At 44.0% G+C, this 20398-nt stretch overlaps 1 protein-coding gene, 1 long non-coding RNA gene and 1 other non-coding gene across 4 annotated transcripts; all 3 read right to left on the reverse strand.

The window, feature by feature from the left end:
- Positions 1 to 1728: 1728 nt before the first annotated feature.
- Positions 1729 to 8477, reverse strand: LOC104581834. 2 transcript variants are annotated; one of them, XR_730022.3, is made up of 3 exons: positions 8232 to 8476; positions 3470 to 3601; positions 1729 to 2354 (listed from the first exon to the last, which is right to left on the reverse strand). It is a non-coding gene; the product is annotated as an uncharacterized LOC104581834 (long non-coding RNA). The 2 variants fall into 2 exon arrangements; XR_002961879.1 differs by lacking the exon at positions 3470 to 3601 and having other exon boundaries at positions 8232 to 8477.
- Positions 8478 to 9081: 604 nt separating this feature from the next.
- LOC100839032 (maf-like protein DDB_G0281937) lies at positions 9082 to 13005 on the reverse strand. The gene is made up of 9 exons (XM_003558383.3): positions 12877 to 13005; positions 12693 to 12764; positions 12520 to 12594; positions 12014 to 12106; positions 10918 to 10987; positions 10727 to 10818; positions 9852 to 9893; positions 9602 to 9682; positions 9082 to 9476 (listed from the first exon to the last, which is right to left on the reverse strand). The coding sequence occupies exons 1-9, from the start codon at positions 12898 to 12900 to the stop codon at positions 9396 to 9398; spliced, it is 630 nt and encodes a 209-aa protein (XP_003558431.1). The 5' UTR covers positions 12901 to 13005; the 3' UTR covers positions 9082 to 9395.
- A 6967-nt stretch (positions 13006 to 19972) lies between these two features.
- TRNAT-AGU lies at positions 19973 to 20046 on the reverse strand. Its single transcript has one exon. It is a non-coding gene; the product is annotated as a tRNA-Thr (tRNA).
- Between the last annotated feature and the right edge of the window lie 352 nt (positions 20047 to 20398).

Genomic DNA, 20398 nt, shown 5'->3' on the forward strand with positions numbered 1-20398 from the left:
ATGCATGTTAACCAGGACGAGACAGGCGCGTCCGGCGTGCAACATGTATACGCACATTCGTGCATCGTACGGTACGGTCCATATAGGCCCCGTTTTTACTTTCCTTTGGAGCAAGCACATATACGGACACGCATGTGGCTCCCGACTGACTGCTCGTGCATGCTGGATGGAGATGACTCGAGTCGGATCAAGTCTCGGGCACAGTAGACGCGGTCGATCGAGACCGAGCGCTAGCTATAGTACATGTAGCGAGACAGTCGCTGGTTGGTCCCTCAGAGGGTGCACGGGAATGAAGGACCGAATCAGCCGTAGTATCTGCTCCTTTCGATTCCAAATTCTTGATTCAGATTTGCCTAAATATGAATGTATCTATTCTTAAAAAACGTTGATACCAATTTAGAATGGGAGAGAGTATTCGCAATGCGTACAATCACAGCAGGGGGCCGGCCGGCGCGAGAGGCTCACTGACACAGTGGCTAGCTAGCATGGACGCAGGCATGCACGTACACAGTGGCTTGCTGGTGGTGCCTTCACGTACAGACAGGCAGGTAGAGTATCGGGCCGGGGGATCCTGTCGCTTGTTACCCAGTAGCGCGTCTCGTTCATGCATGCATGCAGTGCAGGGCGCCACACAAGCATGCATTATCGGGACCTGTCTCTCTCCCAGCAGGCATGCAGCACCCATGCCCTGCCTCATGTCACGTCGCCGTCGATCAACCGGTCGATCGCCGGAATGGTCTTTCTAATTTTGCTGCGTGCACGGAATACCATGCAAAGAACTCGTATATATGGTGGTTGGTTGGCCTTGGCCATCAGCTTGCCTGTGATTGCAAGGATCGATCTTAGATCGAGCTTGATTAATTGGTGCTGAGACGATATTATCAGTGGTAGTGTGGAATTAATCAGCCCGGCCGGCCCCGGGATCTAGCAGCACGTCGGTCGGATGCATGTTACCCCTCCGATTATTCCAGCAGCAGCTAGCTAAGCTAGGAGAAGACGTCGTGATGTACTGATGTGAAGCGACGTGCATGTGTCGCTACATATCAGCCCATCGACTGACCGCCGTCTCCCTCCCTCGCCTGCTCTGCTGTGCTCTGCTATGGCGCGCGATCAGTGATGGGGGGTAGCCTTGTTGGCTCCATGCCGACACACGAGAAGAAAAAACTTATTTCTACGTCGCTCGTCACACGATCACGCACCGCTAGCTGCTGGGACGCGACAGGCGTGCACGCACGCGCCCTATAGTACGTACGTACAGTGCGTGTGGTGTCTAATTGATTCTCGACTTCTCTCCGGAACAAAGTACATGCAAGGTGCAGAAAACGTACTGCAACCATGGTCTGGTCTTCGGCCGGCCAGTCATATGCAACAATGATGGAAGTGCTATTTTACTGCTTGAATCCTGTCAGGCGAGAGGTGCTGATGATTTGGAGACGGAATTAGTCACAAGAGTTAACGAGACTTGCTCTAACTGATCGATCTATATCATGGCCAGCAACTAGCTAGCTTTGCTGTCAAAGCCCTCTGGAGCAACTGCTAAAAAAAACAAGAACCTCTGTCTATCCCCTCTTACTGTGCCCAGTTCCACAAATTTGTTAGGTTGCAATTGATCTCTCCGCAGTGCAACTGGGCCATCGCAATTACACGGCTCAAAGCCAAAACCAATTAAACCTCATCAGGACCATCTCAGTGCAGGCGCATGGTCCACCCACAGCGTAAATTTGTCCATTTATGCAAAAACAAAAACATGGATTCCAGCCTCATGGCAAATATGCACACTCAATTGTTTTTTCCTTTTTCTTTTCTCGCATTAACAAAGAGAAACTATCAAGTAATGACAAGGATATTTTTTACCGACAAAATTCATGCGCATGGTCAGGTAAAAAAAATGGAACCAGCTTTTCCCAGGGCCACAAGCTGGACTTGGGACTTGATTCAGATCAAACAGCAGCAGTCCTCATGTGACATATCGACTATGACATCGGTATGTCTAGCCATAAACAGACTGAAACCAAGCAAACTTATTTACCAGACCCCACAGGAGCCCCTCCATGTTGGAAATTTCTCTTGCCATAGTTTGGTGGCTCTTGAGTTGATAGGGAGCATTGCTTTCCCGTGGATAAAGTGACAAAATAGGAGCAATATGTCAGAAAGCATCATCCTTTGATCGTGTTATTGCAAACCCAAAGAGAGGTATCGGATGCACCTTGATAAGCCTGATCCAACCCGATTTCCCGAGAAGACTTCCTTCCTCTTGCTAGCTGGACCTCCCTGCTGAAATCATTTGCAGCGACTTACCACTGTAATCAGTGATCTCAAGAGTAACCCTTTGCCCATCTAACTGTTCCTGGTACCTGTAATTGTTAGAAATGCATCTGAGTATATATTACTCACTCCGTTCCTAAATACTTGTCGTGGTTTTAGTGCAAATTTAGAAACGGAGGGAGTACAAAACAAAAGTGTACACATTATTAACCAATCAATAAAGAGTTTGTGAACAACACTATAACTTTTTTTCGGGTGAACAATACTATAACTTTTTTTCAGGTGAACAATACTATATAGGGTGAATACCTCTCCAAGAACTGAATATCAGAAACATGTTGGTGTGGGTACCCTAATCAAATTAAGTTGCAGATATCTTGCAGAATCAATAGGGCTTAAAAAAGGCAACAGGGCGTGAACAGAATGTGTTCCAATGGTGAATGCATCTGCTGGGCAATTCTTCCTGGTGTGGCTATATGTGTCTAATGTTCCTCTCACCACTGCCCCCACTACCAGCGGGACTTGGTACTCCTTAAACCTGGCTATGTGTGACCACAATTGCTCCTATCATTTGATCGTCTAGCTGGCACATTGTACCATGGGCACACAAGGGCTCACCTCCTTTCCCTTCTATCAGTCAAGGCTACATTATTTTGATCAATGATTTGTAGAGAAACCGTCACTTTGAGTTCCTGTTGAATTCCTCTTTGCTTTCTCTTAAATGCCTAAAACATCTAGCTCGGCATAATCAATTAAGATAAGGGTGTGTGCTATGGTAAAAAGAACTACATTTTTACTTTGAAGTGCTAACCTGAAATTATTACCAATCTACTAGCAGGTATAACTGCAGTAGTTGTTGCATAACCAATGAAGATCTACTCTAATACTCCCTCCGTTCCATAATTCTTGTCGAAATATTAAATGTATATAGACACTTTTTAGGAATAGATACATTCATATTTGGGCAAATTTAAGACAATGGAACGGAGGGAGTAGTAAATATCAACGGCGTAAGGGTTTTGGCTCGCTGACATTTTCAGAACATTTAATTCATTGAGGTATGGCATTGAAAGCAATCAGGTGTCTTCAGAACCTTACTCTGGCTCCCAACGCTCTAATGCAGGAATTTATTCTGGATAATGATGGGACAAACATTTAAAAGGAAAGTGCCAAAATTTAAAGTCCACAGAAACAGAAGCACCACCTGTCTCCATCAGCGATGACAGCCAACATTTCACTATATCCCCATCTTGGTTCTCACCCACTTGGGTAATCACTTCAAACATCAACAGAAGGCAAAATCACGAGGAAATAGCACATCACACTGGACAAAGTCCTGGACAACATAGTTAAAATGATGTTTTACTTATGCCATACAACAGAATCTAGATGCCCATCTTGACGTATATATCAAACACAACTCAGCATTAACAAGTTCAGACACACACACACACACACACACAGAGCTAGTGCTGGGGTGGGTAAACTGAAGCTCAAACTTATGAGAAAGGTACCTTCTAGAAATATCCCCCCTTTTTACTTGAAACAATGGAAAGTTGGAAAAATAAATGATCAATTGCAGGTTTCAGCAAACATTTACAAAGAAGACCAGCAAACAACTCAACAAGAACCATATGTCCAAGAAATGTCTCTTCCATGACAACATAAAATGGGACTGTTTTTTGCAACGTATTACAAAGGACGGAGCAAAAACCTCTAGCTAACTAGAACATTACGAAGGAAATGCAGCAGAGTATCAGAGATGGAAGGGATGGACCACAGAAATCAGCAGCGTTACACCAACTGGCTGAACATTTCCAAAACCTTACAATAAAAAGCAACTTTGAACAATAGCACGGCAATGACAATCGCTAGCAGAAGCATTAATCTGGCATTTTCATAATTTTGACCCTGTCCTAGCACCATAGGAGCTGGTGTCCCTGATAATTGGCACCAAACACTACAAAAAGCTGCAAAATATGCTGCTGCAGAAAAGGCTGGCAAAATTGGCACATTCATATAATTGACCACATTACCACAAACGTCATCCAGAAGCAGAACACCTGGTCTAGTACGGGTCTTCCGTCAGGCCATAGTAACAATGTGGTAAGAAGTTAATTAATTATGACACGACAAACTTGCATGGATTCCCTAATGTTCATCTGCACCCCGCATCCCAAAATAACTCGCATTGATTAAACACATTGATTGTAGTAGAAGAAATAGTGTTGCGAATTTTAACTAGGTTATGCAGATGTATACTAAAAGGTAAAAATGTATCCATCAAGACAAGAATGAGTGCTTTGAACATGATATAAAAGTAGTTGATGCACTCTCTCGTAAGATACGATAGTAACAGGATGGCCCAATAAGTAACAAGTTAACTACTAAAAGAAACCATAAAAAAATCATTACTACTATAGTAAATTTGGTGCCACACTGTTTCCGTGGAATGTACCATAAACCATGCAGAACACCAAGGACGAGTTATGCACCGACTGAGTATACAAGCTAGAAAGCTGAAACAAAGTACGCATCATTTGTGTACTGGAAACCAGGTTGATATGATTCAAAAAAACTTAAAAACATTATGTTGAGACAATCCCAATCAAAACACCAAAAGGACAAATCATATATTTCTGCATCGAAATGGATAGGTGAAAACGCAAGAACAAAGAAGAAAATGGAAAGTTTCAACTTCTGAGATCAGCTTCAGAACAACCAACAGAAAATGATACAGGTAAAGTTCCGTATCGAAATGTCCACATAACTCGGCTAAAAGTTCTTGTAGTGATGTACTGATGCCAATATTTGGCTTACTCATAACACAGCCTACAGCAGATACTAGAGTTCGGTTACTCCACGGAAGAACACCATGTCGATGATTAGTGGCATGCTTGATAGTTGGAACTTTTAAAGTTTACCCAGCTTAGACCTAATCTATACCCTTGGCATAGCTTGAGACCTTAAGGAGTAATAAGGTAAATTAATAATATCCCATAAATAATGTTTTCTAAAGACAAACTGATAACTTTGAAAAGTCTATACATCATGAAAATTTCATGTACTACAGCAAAAGGTAGAATCTATATAGCTTTGGGTTATCCACGGATGCTGGCCAAACCCCTAACAGAAAACATTCGACCTTGGCTTAATCTTATCAAGGACAAAGCTCTTGAGTTTGGCCAAGCAGGCTCCAGAATTTGGTGCAGAATAAGAGCAGCATTACAAAGGTAATGACATATTACAAATGAGAAATTTAGTTGACAAATGAACTATCAACCAGGTTGAGTGTTGCTGGTTCTTCAACCAGGTCGTTGGCTGTAGTGGGCACATGTCATATAAGATTATTTTGCCATGAACCATACCAGTTAAATGGGTAAACGATTTTTCATTGCATAAGATTAACACTTTATGAACTATCAACGACATTCAATTTTTGAATCAGCTAGTTTTTTCCCTTGCTGAGAGAAACAATTAGTTAACATGAGCTTGTATCCCTTGGCACTTTGAACCTTTAGGCGTGTATAAGAAAAACAGCAAGATAAGGAGACGCAGCAAAATGGTAGCATTGTTCTTTATTGATTATAAACTTCTAAATAGACCAAAACCCTTTTATCCTAACCTAACTTTAAGATCTCTACTGTATCGAATATACGACTAGTCTTCACTTTGCAGCTCACGACCATGTCATATTAGTTTTTCACCGACAACATACAAAGCAATTATATCAATGAGGCACTGATTATTGTAGGAACGCTGGAAGTCATGTACCAGTTCCCCTTTCGTCTTGCGGTGACTCCTAAGAGGCTATGACCAACTTTAAACAATAGAAACATATAAGAATAAGAAGGCGTCACAGTAACAGAACCTAACAGGGACATTGTGGAATGTGGATACCCACTCAAAATCATCAAAAAGGTATGATCTCAAATTCCCAAGAAGAAGAATCACAGATGGAACGGATACAAGTAATTAACAGGGTTAATGATTATTAACTCCTGCATACTGTTCATGTATGTTTATTAAAGAGATAAGTCCACATTCCCCCCTGAACTTCAGGGGTGGTATATGATTATTAAAGAAGCCCTTTGTCGGTAATCCAAACCACCCCTGAAGTTTAGGGGGTATTATGGACTTATCACATTATTAAAAAAAGCTTGGGATAGAGAACAGAATGGGATTAGAGGATATCAAGAAGCAATTTAAGTAAGTTTCAACAGGGCCGGTATAAACTGATTTTGTGGAGAGAAGTACAGAGAAGAGACACACAACTGTCAGCAGCTCACTGTTTCTTTAGCTGGAACTAGGAAAAGGATTGTTAATCACAAATCAACTATTCCATGAGTGATGAAAAAAACATCGACTTAAGGATGCAGCACACGGATGTACAAGGATGGATGATTTCAAAATTGAATCATACACAAAATGGTACATTGATAATAGATATGTAAGTGGTGAAACCATGACAAAAATATCATGAAGATGATAAGGGAAAATTATTCATTTTCTTTCATGGCTAAATGGAATCTGGCATGTGTTTTCACATTCGTGATGGTGTATCATAGCTGACATGGATAGTGAGTTCATTACATGTGACTAGAAATGGAACAACATCAGTTCACCAAGGCAACAATAAGAAATCAGAAGATACCACTGTAAACTCGGGTCAAATGCACAAACTGAAAATATACTCTTAAAGCATGGTTCGTTACTTCATTAACATGTACTGGGAGTATAAAACATGTTTCAACCATCTAGTTCAAGGGACTTACACAACTAACCCCCAACAAAATTTCATGGTTTGGCCCTAGATATTATGCATTTTTCTGATACATTAACTTCCAGTTCTCGCTGTATAAACAGATTTCTCCCATGGGACAAGCCTTGGTAACAGCCTAAGACATTAACGCTCACAAGGGAGATTTCTCAATTAGTGCCCTTTTATCCGAAATATGTGTGCACCTCCTCAACAACAGAGCAACATGAACAGCACGAGGCCACAGTGTGCTCGCATGACAGTTTCCACAGGAAGGAGGCTATGAGTTTTCATCTTTGTTTTTTTTTACTGCTTACAGATACGGTATTATAGACAACAGCGTACTACTCCCTCCGTTCCTTAAATTAGGGCGTGTATTGTTTTCTTTGACCAAGCCTTTGACCAAGATTTACTCTATTAATATATATATTTTTGTGAAATACAATTGATATCATTGGTTTCGTATTCAAAAGTACTTGTTTATGATTATGATTTATATCGCATAAGTCACACGTTGATGGAGTAATCTTTGGTCAAACGCTCGGTCAAAGCAAACAATATAGGCCTTAATTTGAGGAACAGAGGGAGTACTACTTGCGCACCTACATTGTTACCGCTCATTTTGGAAGTGTTCTAGGACATCCACAAATCCATGGAGGGTGACCCCATGTCACCTATTGTATTTTTAAAATAAAACCCCTATTGTAACTAACCTGCTGAAAGGCCTTCAAGTGTAGTGATCAGGTTTAGTTCAGAACCGTATCATATCAGACAAATAGGGGGTTATGATTAAACTGGTCTCTCGAGTCCAATCCAAACACATCACTTTGCTTTTAAGATTTTACGGATCATGAAATCATCAACAAAGAATCCAGTACTCCCTTGGACCCATATTACTTGTCTCAAATTTTCCCAAATATGGATGTATCTATGTTTAAAAAGCGTCTAGATACATGTAATATTTTGACAAGTAATTCCGGCCGGAGGGAGTAGCATAATTTCAGCACACAAAGCTTGACAACAGATTGCATAAATCCAGAACCCTTCTATTTCTATCTGCCACAGCAACGAGTGATATATGAGCCAACTGAGAAGACATTCAACCCCTAGTCGCCTAAGAGCATCACGCTGTAAAGCGTCAAGCCACACAATTAAACTAGACCACCCAATTCGAACGCTAATTAACCCGCCGGATGCGATTCCTTACCTGGGTCCATGCTTCCAAATCGAGGGAAATCCTCCCGCCCACCGACCTTGGCTTGGCGACAAGCCGGAGCGCGTGCCACCCCCGTCCGCGGCGCGTCTACCATGCTCTAGAGGCGCGCGCGACCAAGGCAGCAGCTCGAACTTTGATCGCCTTCACCGGCCCCCGCTCCCCGTTCGGTCGCTCCGTTGTGCTCTGCTCCGTTCAACGAAACTGAAAGGTACGCTTGAGAGCCTGAGAGTTTGGCCTGGGGGTAGAATAGTCATTTCGCCTGTTGCCTTCGAGTCCTCGACAGCCTGAATCAGGCCGGGTCTGGAGACCCAGCGCACCTTTCGGCTGGCCGGCCCAACAGGTTATGGATAAGGCCCAGGATGAGCCGGATGCACACGTGGTAGCATGTTACGGCCCGTTTGGTTCCCAGGCAATAACTAATCTGGCCGGGCGGGCATGGTGTTTGGAATTGTCAAAATTTTCTAGCTTTTGGGGGCTACCTAGCTTGAACGGGCAAGCAAATCTTTGCCCACGCGAGCCAGCCAGATTGGCTTGCCTCCGACAGCAAGCCCACTTCGTGCATAAAAATCCAACAGTGGCTCACGTACTTAGTATTTAGCTTGTAACTCTTGCCATCCAACCAAACAGACGTCCGTGGTAAGCCTAGCATAGCCAGAACGAGCTAGTTGGGCAATAGGCCAGCTGAGCGAGAGAACCAAACGGACCCTAAAGTCTGCGTGTTGCTTTTGCTAAAAATAAAAGTCTGCGTGTTGCTTCCAAAAATAAGATGTTTTAGTTTTTGCGAATAAGATGTTCTTCTCTTCTTCTTTTTTCTATCAGAAGATGCACACGCCGTAGCATGTTACGATGACAGAGCACACACAGGTATGCTGGCCGTAGCACAAGTGATATACATATTGTCTGGTCCACCATACATTAACATCATCATGGGCATCACAACTAACAATGAACTCCAGTGATAGTGTGGAAAGGTAGTCACAGAAAAGGGGCTCCCAGCATGTCTTAAAACTACCCCAACACATTAGGACTACTAAACTGGTGTAGGGGAGCTGGCAGACGCCGATTCACTTTAGCTCCATTTGCCAGACATGTTTAATTTGTTCAGAACGAGAATAATGATTTTCCAAAACGAGATTTCCGTCCAGAAATTTGTAGCTATGGCTCTTGAAGGGAATCCTTGATGAGCTTCTCCGTGAGCGCTTTAGGAAGACCCATTACGCTATCGATTGTACCGACCTGCATAGGGTTGCCATGATGAGATGCAGTATCAATCTGTTGTGGACATGGAAATCCATTGTCCAACCCAGAACCAGAAATCCATTGTCCAACACAGAACCAGAACATGTCAGGATGCTACTCACAATGGCTTCCACCAGAGGTGAAGTCAGCGGATGCTCTACGAGGAGCCCTCCAGCTACATAGAAGACATCGCCCTCCTCAATCTGAAACATGCACCAGTGAAAAGTGTCATCGAACGTTGCCTCAGTTGATGGGAGAATATGGTGCAACATATGCCAAACAATTAACAGTTTTTGTTTGTTTGAGAAACTGGTCAGGAGCACTGCAGAACGTGCCAAGATTAACACTGATGGTCGCATTTTTCTGACTTACCAAGCTCTCGACAACTTCATCAGGTATCTTGTGGAAATAAACCTGCTCAGGGGAAATTATAACGGAAAGTGTGAGGCCAAAAACTATGCAACACAGAACTCAAAGTAATGGAAACATGGGATCCTAACTTGATTCTGCATATTTAATTAGAATTTATTTTATGTTTTGTGCCATTTATATGCTGTACTTCCAACTCATCAAGGCTTGCTTATCTGATGCCTGCACCTAATTTGTCATTAGGATCTGGACTAAACTAGATGCAACCAAACAAAGTGCTAAATACTAAAGTAGACTCAAAACTTGAAAATGAGTTCCAATTGGGTCTCTCAATTTTATGAAAGAGCACGAGAGCCTATAAGCATTAAGGCTGAATTAATTGGTGTTTGCCCATCAGTTTTCCAGAAGTGTAAAAGAATCCGTACTTATCTGATGCCTGCACTTAATCTGTCATAAGGATCTGAACTAAACCAGATGCCACAAACCAAAGTGATAATAACAAATTAGTCTTGAAACTTCAAAATGATTTCAATCAGGCCCCTCAACTTTATGAAAGAGTAGAAGAGCCTAGGAGCATTAAGGCTAAATTGATGTTAGCCAGTCACTCCTTCAGAAGTGTAAAAGAATCCATAGAAATAGAGACCATGTTCGAGTTAGGCCACTGTTATTTTATCAATTTACTGGGACTGGAAGCAAACCAAATTTTAACTTACACCAATTATACTATTGAATAACTAATCTACATTAAACACCAAAATTCATGGGTTAGGTTTCCCCTTCAAAAAAAAAGTTGAGATTGAAAATGAAAACCGATCTATGTGAAAGAACAACTTTAGTACTCATTTGTAAATGAAACATTGGAGGAATCTGGCAGTTACTTCAGATTTATCCCATCCTTCCCTTCTAGTCCCACTCTTCACATTTGTAACAAGCACAGATCCAATTGTCGCAGCATGGCTTTCAGAGTATCCTGTAAGCGTTATGCGGTCAAACAGCACAAGAGACAAATACAGGTCCAAAAACCATCTAATATAATCTGAGCTCATACTTAGTAGTCAACAAGACAAACCTTTGATGAATTTGCGTGCCTCTTCTGGAGTACTGGGTTTTTCTCGGATAACTCCATCATGGACCACAACCTCCACAAGAAAAAAAATGCCAATAAGGGGGGAATCAAATAAGCACTTAAACGTATGCACACATATGTTACACATACAAGCATGCGACATAAAGCATACAAAAAATCCAATATTTTTTCAATAGTCCACAAAGAATGCTGTTGGGAATCCATATTAATAGTTAATGTCATCATAATGTGCCCCAAAAACACTACTTTATCTCTACAATTTTAACTAGCTATGAGCAGGAAAATTTGGTTACTAAACCAACAATATCGTCCACAACAATTTGTATGCAACCACAAACATGCCTCTGGTTATGATTATCTACAACTTCATACCCAAAGACCCAGCCATAACTTTACCACAGAAAAAAATGAATTAGTGAAATATGAATATAGTCCAAGCAAACACCAATTTTTGCCTCTTGACTTGGATCCAGATATTATGCATACTCCTTTGGCCTAATAGCTATCCTAGTATACACCCCTTTTTAGGGATGTAAACGGGCACCCGTTTGAGCCCGTTTAGCCCTGCCCACAAGCAGCCTTTGCCAGTGCCCACAAGCAGCCTTTGCCAGTGAAAGAGAAAACGCTAAAGCTAAAAGCGTGCGGAAACTTTGCTTAAGCGGGCTTGGCGGTGCCATTTAGCACGCCGTTGACATCCCTACCCCTTTCACTCTGCGAAGAGTCTACGGGAGTGCTCACTGCTCAGATAAGTTCTAAATATTGAGAGACAATATGCATGATAGATGAGTGGTTCTATTATCCTTCTAGCACCATATACATTCTAAACCAAACAGTGGTCAAGAAATCTCTACTCCAACACAGATTGTACCATATTCCCAGAAAGACAAGAACTAAAACTATTAAAGAAGAACTCTTGGAATACAGTAGTAATATAACCATGCAATAATGTCAGTTTCCAGGATCACTCAATCCAGATTATAGAAAATCACTGTGTAAAGTGACTACTATTCTGCTCTATCCACATGAATTTCGCAATTAACATCCGAATTACTTGTGAAGGGAGATATAGTCTGCGTACTTGGTCAGCAGTGATCAACAAAGCAGTCTCTTGAGAGTCAACAATCTCTTTCATCAATCCACTGTTCTGCATCTTCTCCAATATTGCGTCTGCCTACAGCATTTATATAGCATAGTAACACACTATATAATCACCGTGTAATCAGAACTCTTGCTAGCACAATTCATCCATCTCTTACGATAAAATAAAAGAAATTTATAGAAATCAGGTAGTACCACTGATCACTTTAAACAGGTACGCATACTAAAGACCCCTTTTCTTGACAAAGAGGATAATATATTTACATGTGAAAGCCTGCTATAAATTGGCTCTATAACCACAACTAGTAAATCAAAACCCACTGCTGCGAACTAATTCTATGCCTACCCGAGAAATTATGATTACCCTAACTGAAGAAAAATACGTCTCTCTCCTTTAGCCTAATTCCTAAACCAAAAAATCCAGAACAAATTAAAAAGGATAGCAGAACCCAGTTCATGAGTAAAAAGACAGAGGAAAAAATTTACTTTTGCGTGGGCCAAGGCGACCACCAGTTCCTCCGGCTTCTCCTTTCTGATCTCCTTTTCGTCAATGTCCGCGCTCTAAAACACAAACGAGGAAACAAGAAAAGGAAGATAAATCATAAGAAAAAAATAGGGCAGCGAACTTTCCCCAAACAGCGAGGGGGAGAATCACCTACAAGCAATGTGAATTGGTATCCCATCTCGGACAGAATCTGGCGGCGCGACGCCGACGAGGAGCCGAGGATCAGCTGCATAGATACCCAGCGGTCAAGGCACAAGCATAACCAGTTAGGACAACGAGATTGACGCCGGGTAGGGAAGGTGGGGGGAGGAGGCCAGTCACTGCGTGCTTGTGCTTACCCTGAGAGCGGAAGAGGCGGCCATTGCTCAACTCTCCGAGACCGAGGTTCGCCAAGAACTGGAAGAGGGGAAAGGAACGGTCGGGCCGAGTCGGGCCCCTCGTTGAGACCTTCATCACGTACCCCAGAGTGGGCCTTGGAGATTTGCGTAGGTGGCCCAAACGAGCACAATCGGCATTTGCGGCAAATGGCCAACGGGAGATACCCATCGCTAGATTGAGTCAAGCTGGCCCAGTATGATGCACTACGTAACAGTTTTTTTTTTGAGAGAGAGAAAGGAACGGTGTTTGTTAGGAACCATTTGTAGGCTTGAAAAGGGCCGTTTGTGAAAACTTTTCAAAATGGAAAATCACCACTAATAATAGAAGTACGAATCGTGTCGGAGCTGAACAATCTACACTATCCATTATACATATTCTATGTTTAAGATCATTCCAATTATGTGATCCACCGTTGCTTCCCGGTTCTCCGCCGCCGTGCGTCAGTCCCCTCCATCACTTCCTTGCCACCACCGTGTGAGTCAAGCCTGCACAGGTCCACGTAGGGGTGGGTGTTCGGTTCTAACAGAAAATTCGGTTTGGTTTTTTCAGCTTTTCAGTAATTCGGTTAACGAGAAACGTCAACCGAAATATTGTCGGTTTTTCAGCTAACCGACAATTCGGTTAACCGTAAATGTCATTTCGGTTTAAACCGATATAACCGAACTTGTGTACTGACAGAAAAATAAACAACATCAAATCATGAATTTTAGCCCAACTTCCCACACATCTATGATCCGAAGTATCAAACAGAGAAACCTTGTCATAAGGAAAACTCTAGCAGGCTGTAACTTGCATCAAAGTTCAAAAACACTTCATATAAAATATTTAATAAAATAGGCATAAGTGCATAACGCATAGTTTTTAGTCTGTTTATCATTAATTCGGTTAACCGAGGTTCATAACCGAATTCACTGAATTAAATTCGGCTAATCACACTTAGCAACCAAAATTTGTATCGGTTAATTCGGTTTTGGTTTCGGTTAATTTGGATTCTATTTTCAGTTTCGGTTTATTACGCCCACCCCTAGGTCTACGAGGGGGGGACCGACGGCTGAGTGGTTGGCAAGGGTAGCTGTAATGCGGAGATCAGACTGAACAAAACAAGAGAGAGTAAAATACACTCACGGTCACTGAATTTGGATTGAAAATTCAATTTAGTCACTCTATTATGGAAATCATGACTTACGATCCTTGAACTTGACAAAATGTCTCACATATGATCACCGGTACCGTATTTATACCTCGGCCTTGATAGCTCAGCGTCCCATTTTGCATTTTGGACCCTAGAAAAAAATACCATGAGGGACCTATGCATGTTGGCCCCCACGAAATCTCCTTACCTTGAAAATACCACGAGGGCTGAATCACAAAACGCAAAGCTAAGGTGGTAATGAGACTACACAAAACACAATACGAATACGATACCAGTGACCCTACGTGAGACATTTCGTCAGATTGATTGACCATCATCTAAATTTCCATAGTAATGTGACTAAAATGAGAGTACGGAGCTGCGAGTGTATTTTACTCAAAAGTCTAATTTTTGAAACGCTTGCATAATGTTAAGTTCGAAAAACTTGCCGGTGACCTCCGACCGGCCGGAGGACTCCTACGCAACAACTTCGCGCCGGTACAAGCGTGCGGCTTGCGGCTTTCGGACGGCGAACTAGAGCGTCTAGCCGAGAGGACGGCGTCAATCGAAGATTTACGTTCCGCTTCTAGCCGAACGGGCTGGCGATTCCCGATCAATCATCCGGATTCCACACCTCTAGAGGCGCGATTAAGCACGTACTGCACACGCAAACGCAAGTGTAGAATCCTATTCCTCACACATGCTGCACGCGAACGCATTTCAGCCATTCATTGCTCCTGCCAAAGACGCAGGGGCTGGCCGTGGCAAGGCAAAGCACGACAGGCACACAGCGCGGCACACTGCCTCACAAAAACACAGGGATGGCCACCCCGCTCGCCGAGGCAAAAACTCCAGGCATTACTCCTGTCATGGACAGGTCGCCATCACGCCACAGAGAGCCACACTTAGATCTACTCAATCTGCCTGCCTACCGCGTGCGTGCGTGCCCGATCCTGGACCTGGAGCGGCAGGACCGTGTTTTAGGTGTGTTTTGCTTCAGAGCCAAAGCTCCCATACTAATATTTTGGGTCGCCCGCTGCATTTGGTCATCATTTGGATCGGGACCCGAAAGTTGGTTTGTTCAGGTCAGCGCGGGCGCGCCCGTGGCTTCCCTACGGAAAAATTGGCGTGTCGGAGGGCGGGCGAAAGCATCGCCCAAGAATTGGCGGGGCCGCTCTCCCTCTAATCCATCCATCGATGGTGGGTCCTAGCCTATTCCCTTTTTTCATTTTTTGTGAGCTTACACCAGCCTATTCCCACGACGGCTAATACTCTCACAATTGAACGTAGCAGAAAAAAAACCTTTCTTCAATCCATGATTACCATAGATCTTAGTCTGTTACATTGCGCTGAGAAGTACATCGTGCTAAAAATTTCAAGAAATAATTAAAACATTATGATTAACTGTTTGAGTACTAAGTTGGCTACAAAACAAATGTAGAACTAAAAATGTTGCCAAAAATTGATCATTGTACGGTGGCTTCAATCCAAACAACATCATGTTGTCAAAATTTTGGTCATGCCTTTGTTTTGGTCATGCCAAAACTTGCCAACTTTTGGGTAGGGTTTGTTGGGGCTTAAACCAAACACACCCTTACACTTTTTACTGCTCCGTGTTTCTGCGCGCCGTGAATTGATGAATTCTCGATCGGTTCGCGGCTGCCTTGCGCAGTTGCGGTGCCCTTCTGTGCCTCTCCGGAGTTGCAGGGAGCAAATGGCTAAAATCAATGTGCCGGGTGCGGGATCACATATACACGGCCGGCCTCTGCGCCTCTGGCCCTCTGCCTCGCGTCGTGCTGCGTGAGCGTGACCACTGGTCTGGCCGAGTCCAACCGCGATGTTCAAACGCTCATCGAGTCAGCAAGTGAAGCATTCATGGTGCTTCAGGTCGTGTTAAGTTCGAAGCTCGCGCTCCCGATCCGTTCGTATACGGTGAGTATTTCGCAGCTGCCCCGTCCGGCTGCGTCGAATCAACACGCGGTTGCAGAGTTATAATACTACTAAAAGAGGACTGCATCCATTGCTTATTTCTGCCCCCATGCATTGTACAGTTATGTACTTGATCCTAAATTTTTATCGAAATATTACATGTATCTAGATGCTTTTTAAGAATAAATACATCTATATTTGGACAAATTTGAGCCGAAAATTTAGAATCAGAGGAAGCACATGTGAATATAAAAAGATGTCGATATTGTAAGCTGCAGGAATACACATCCTAGTGGCTCCGATAAATCTTGAGAAGAAAACCCGCACCAAGACAAAACACATTTTTTTTAGCGCAACACCACTGGCTTTATTAACTTAGCACAAATGTCGGGATACAAGAGATATCAGGGGTGTTTAAACTCCACACAGGGTGACCTGAACTAAGAGTTGTCGCCGCTTTGGAGAGATTATGGGCATCCGCATTCGAAACCCTTTTCTCGTGAAGAAGAAGAACTGAGTCAAAGTCCTGCTTCCGCTTCGTGAACTCATGGAAGGAAGATGATCCTTTGTGCATCCCCACAAAAAGAAATCTGATGGGGCCCCACCAGAGGCCCACAGCCCATCCTCCCCTCCCCTCAACGAGGGCCCAGGACCTACACCGGCAGGCCTTCTCGCATTACGTTTCTCATCACTAGCCATAGTTCACATTGTTCTAAAAAGAAGGTTCACATAAGCCTTTTTTTTGTGTTCTCAAGAAAAAAAAAACACAAGCCTTCTTTTTTTACATTAGAGTTCATGTTAGTATGTACTTCCACAGATGAGCTTTTTTCCGGTACCCTAGATTTAATAGGAGCCGTTTATTTGTCCCGATCTAATGGATATCATTGCTTGGTACTCCATCTCAATCCCACGGAGTACTGAGTGGAAAAAACAGGGAGTACCCCGAATTTGACGGCAAACTTGTAATTACGTTTGAACCTTAGGTAATTGGGATTTTGATTTGCAATTAAGAAAAATAAAATAAAAAACGTTTTGCTATAGCACAGCCGCCTGCTTTTTTTTAGAAAACAGGCGAAGTCTACACCGTCCGATGCACCATTAAGATGTGCTGATTCCGTTGGGTTGTCTCGTTTTACCCATGCTTCTTTGTTTGTTGTTTGGCTGTTTGCTCCGCTGTTGTCCCAGTCCCCGTTCTGCACTTCTGCTAGGCAGCCTAGGCTGCAGGTTTCTCCAGTGAAGGGAGCAGTTGGAGGATGGGGGCGAAGGGAGCAGCCGGAGGGCGCCGTTTTCTCCAGTGCACGCCGCTAGAGCTTACCATGGAGGTGCAGGCGGTGCAGCTCCCATCCCTTTCCCACAGTGACGGGAACGGGAGCAGTGGGGGGAGAGCCCGTCGGAGTGGGGGCGAGCTGAGGCGGAAGAGCTCCTCGGAGTTGGGGCGGAAGGGCCTGCCGCCGGAGCTCGCTTCCTTCCTTTCCCACGGCGGCGGTGGCCGCAGCCCGCGGAGCCCCTCTGCATAACCCCTGCGATTTCATCCGAGATCTGTTTCCTTGTTGCGCTTCGTTGTAGGTGACTCTCGTGGAGGTGCTGGCCGTGTTCCCCGCCGTTTCTACTCCAACGAGAGATCCCTGTGCTCGTGAGCTTCCTGTTTTTGGCCGCTGATTTTTTATGTTTGCGTTTTATCCTTGGATCGGGTGTAGCAAGGCGAAGACGACATACGCGAGAGGGGAGGGTTGCGCGGAGCACTGGGGGGCGGCGCCACTAGGGCAGGGGGCGCTCCGGCTGGGGGTGGCGGCGGCGCTCGGGCAGGAGCCGGCGGGGTGGCAGCGCGACGCACTGGGGAGCGGCGGCGCTAGGGCAGGGGGCGCTCCGGCGGGGGGTCGCGGTGGCGCCCGGGCTGGAGGCGAAGCACGGGGCGGCGGGGGGGCGGCGGGGCGGCGGCTGCGCGGAGACGAAGCACGGGCGGCTGCTGTCCCTTATCTATTTGACTAAGGGTGAAAAGACCAATGTAGCCATTGATGTCTTTAGTACTCCCACATACGTTTTTGAAGTACCGGGTACCGTAAATTTTCTCCCACAGATATACTACGTATTATTGGGTACGAGCTTCAAAATTTACCACGAGATCTTGTCATTGTCTTCATACGGCACTGTAAAGCAAACTATTATTACTCCTTTCATTCAATAAAATATGTTTCAAATTTGTCAAAATTTAGATGTATTTAAACATGACTTAGTTAGACATTTTTTTTGTTTTTGTAGTTTCAGTACGTACACTTCTTCCAGTACTGTCCATAGACCAAGCCTGTACGTCTTGAGGCGAGTCGCAAGCCACCTATGCCCTCATCGCCCTTGGATAAAGCAAAACGTTTGCTCCGTCAATTCGTCTCCGTCTCCCCTGTCCTCGCCTTCGCTCGCCGCTTCGCCACGGCAAGCGCGGCGACCAAGTTACCAACACCTCAGATGATCAAACTGCCCCTCCTCCCCATGTAGTGTAGGCGTGCAGGAGGGCGGCGCCACCACCAAAGGCAGACAGGACGGAGCCAGGCAAGCATGCATTATTCCTACTACTGGCGGCGAGAGGAGCAGAAAGGTTAGACAGGCGTATCCATTACTACGATGTATACGTATCAACTTATGGTCGTAGGCGGCGGCCCGTTACACGGATCTAGTACGACGTTTTCTTGTCGCCAGCCGGCAGCCGCTCGTCGGCGATTTTTGTAAGGTTGTTTTGAATTTGTTGGGTTGGAGTATATCTTCACGCAATCCTCCGATTATCCTCCAAAGTTAGAACCTTTTTAAATACTTTTGCTGATTCAGCTAAATTTTGTGGTTTTGTAATGGCCACAGCGTGGTTGATTCTCAAGTCTAAACCTTGTTCAAGTTCACTACGTAACATGTTTGCAACTTCAAGTTTGCTTGCTGAGCTTGATTGGATAATGTGATTAAATTCGATCTGGGAGTGCTCTTATTCTTTATGTCCCGCTTGGCTCTGTGGTATACAACTGTTCTGGGGATAAGATGGGAACCTGAACTAGTTGCTGGTTCCTTCATGAGATGTCCCTCAAGGCCATTGGTAATGGTTAAGCAACGTGGTGCCATTCTTGCATTGTTTGTCGCAGTTGCTCCTTATGTATCTGGTTGATGGATAAGATAATGTACTGCAGTAGTTTGGATCTGGCATTTTGCGAAACTGGAGCCAGTTTTAGTATACCCTCTAATTAGCTGCCAGCCTACCGCTGATCTGATCCTTTGGTGTCGGCATGTACAGGAGTACATGCTACTGTAAAAAAACAAAAGAGTACTCCGTACATACCAATCATGGTGCTTGTCAAGAGTTTCAATCTTCAGTTATGTCGATACTCTGTTTGGTCTCGCCAACTTGGCAACTAATCACTGCAATGACCGGTGTCTGCGAGATTTTCTGTCTGATTTGCAATTCTTCTTTGTGGCATTTTCATCAGACGTAGGGGAAAAAGTTTCTTCTTTAGACTGTGTTTTTAAAATGGATATATTTTGTGGGGTAGCCTTAATGGATGCCCATTGCCCAATACCTCAGCCCTCTTTGAGTTTTTGACCGCTCGATCGACGACACAAACTGCTGCTATCAGTTTTCGGAGTCCCTAGATGGGCATTACCTGTTTCTTTCCCACGACAGTGGCGCCGAGTGCCAAGCGTGGAGGGTCGTTATTCAAGATCAGAGGCTCACATTGCTCCTCTTTCGGTCAGTGCGAGATCCAATCTCTCTCGATTATTAGTACTTTGAGAAAATCCGGATCTACTCGTTGTTTGGCGCATACGGTGGATGCCTGTGCAAGTGGCTGCAAGCAAATCTGACTCCCATTAGCTCCGGCCGTTCAGTTGACGGAACCTTTCCGGCGCTCCATCATTGCAGAGCTCTGATTTATTTTCTCTTTCATTCCACGAATAAAAAAAATTGTCGGTTGATGACATCTGTGCTGAGACAAGCATGGATAAACCGAAAAAGATAAAGAATCTGCTTTCATTGAGAGTTGAACTCAAGACCTCCCGCTTACTAAACGGGTGCTCTAACCAACTGAGCTATGAAAGCTTTGCTGTCCTATTCTCGCACTAACCAATATTCTATAATTCTCTGTTCGGAACATTGAGGAGACACAGAAATCTGAGAAGGGCAAACCCATCGCTCACGGTTGAGGACGGAGCTAAAGGATGTAATTAAGAGAGAAAAGGAAACCTCAATGAAGAAGAGTAACCGTCTGATCAGAGTTTTTTTTTGTGGAAACAAATTTTAGACTTTTTTTGGAATCATCAATTGAAGATGGTTTTAACTTGAAAAGGTCTTACTTATATACCTCATGTTTATCCATATTAAGTTCCTTGTATATGTATATAATGTTCAACAAAGCTCAAAATGATGAGAAATATTGGCAGCATACTTTAAC

The sequence above is a fragment of the Brachypodium distachyon genome, chromosome 1, assembly GCF_000005505.3.
Source record: "Brachypodium distachyon strain Bd21 chromosome 1, Brachypodium_distachyon_v3.0, whole genome shotgun sequence".
NCBI lineage: Eukaryota > Viridiplantae > Streptophyta > Magnoliopsida > Poales > Poaceae > Brachypodium > Brachypodium distachyon.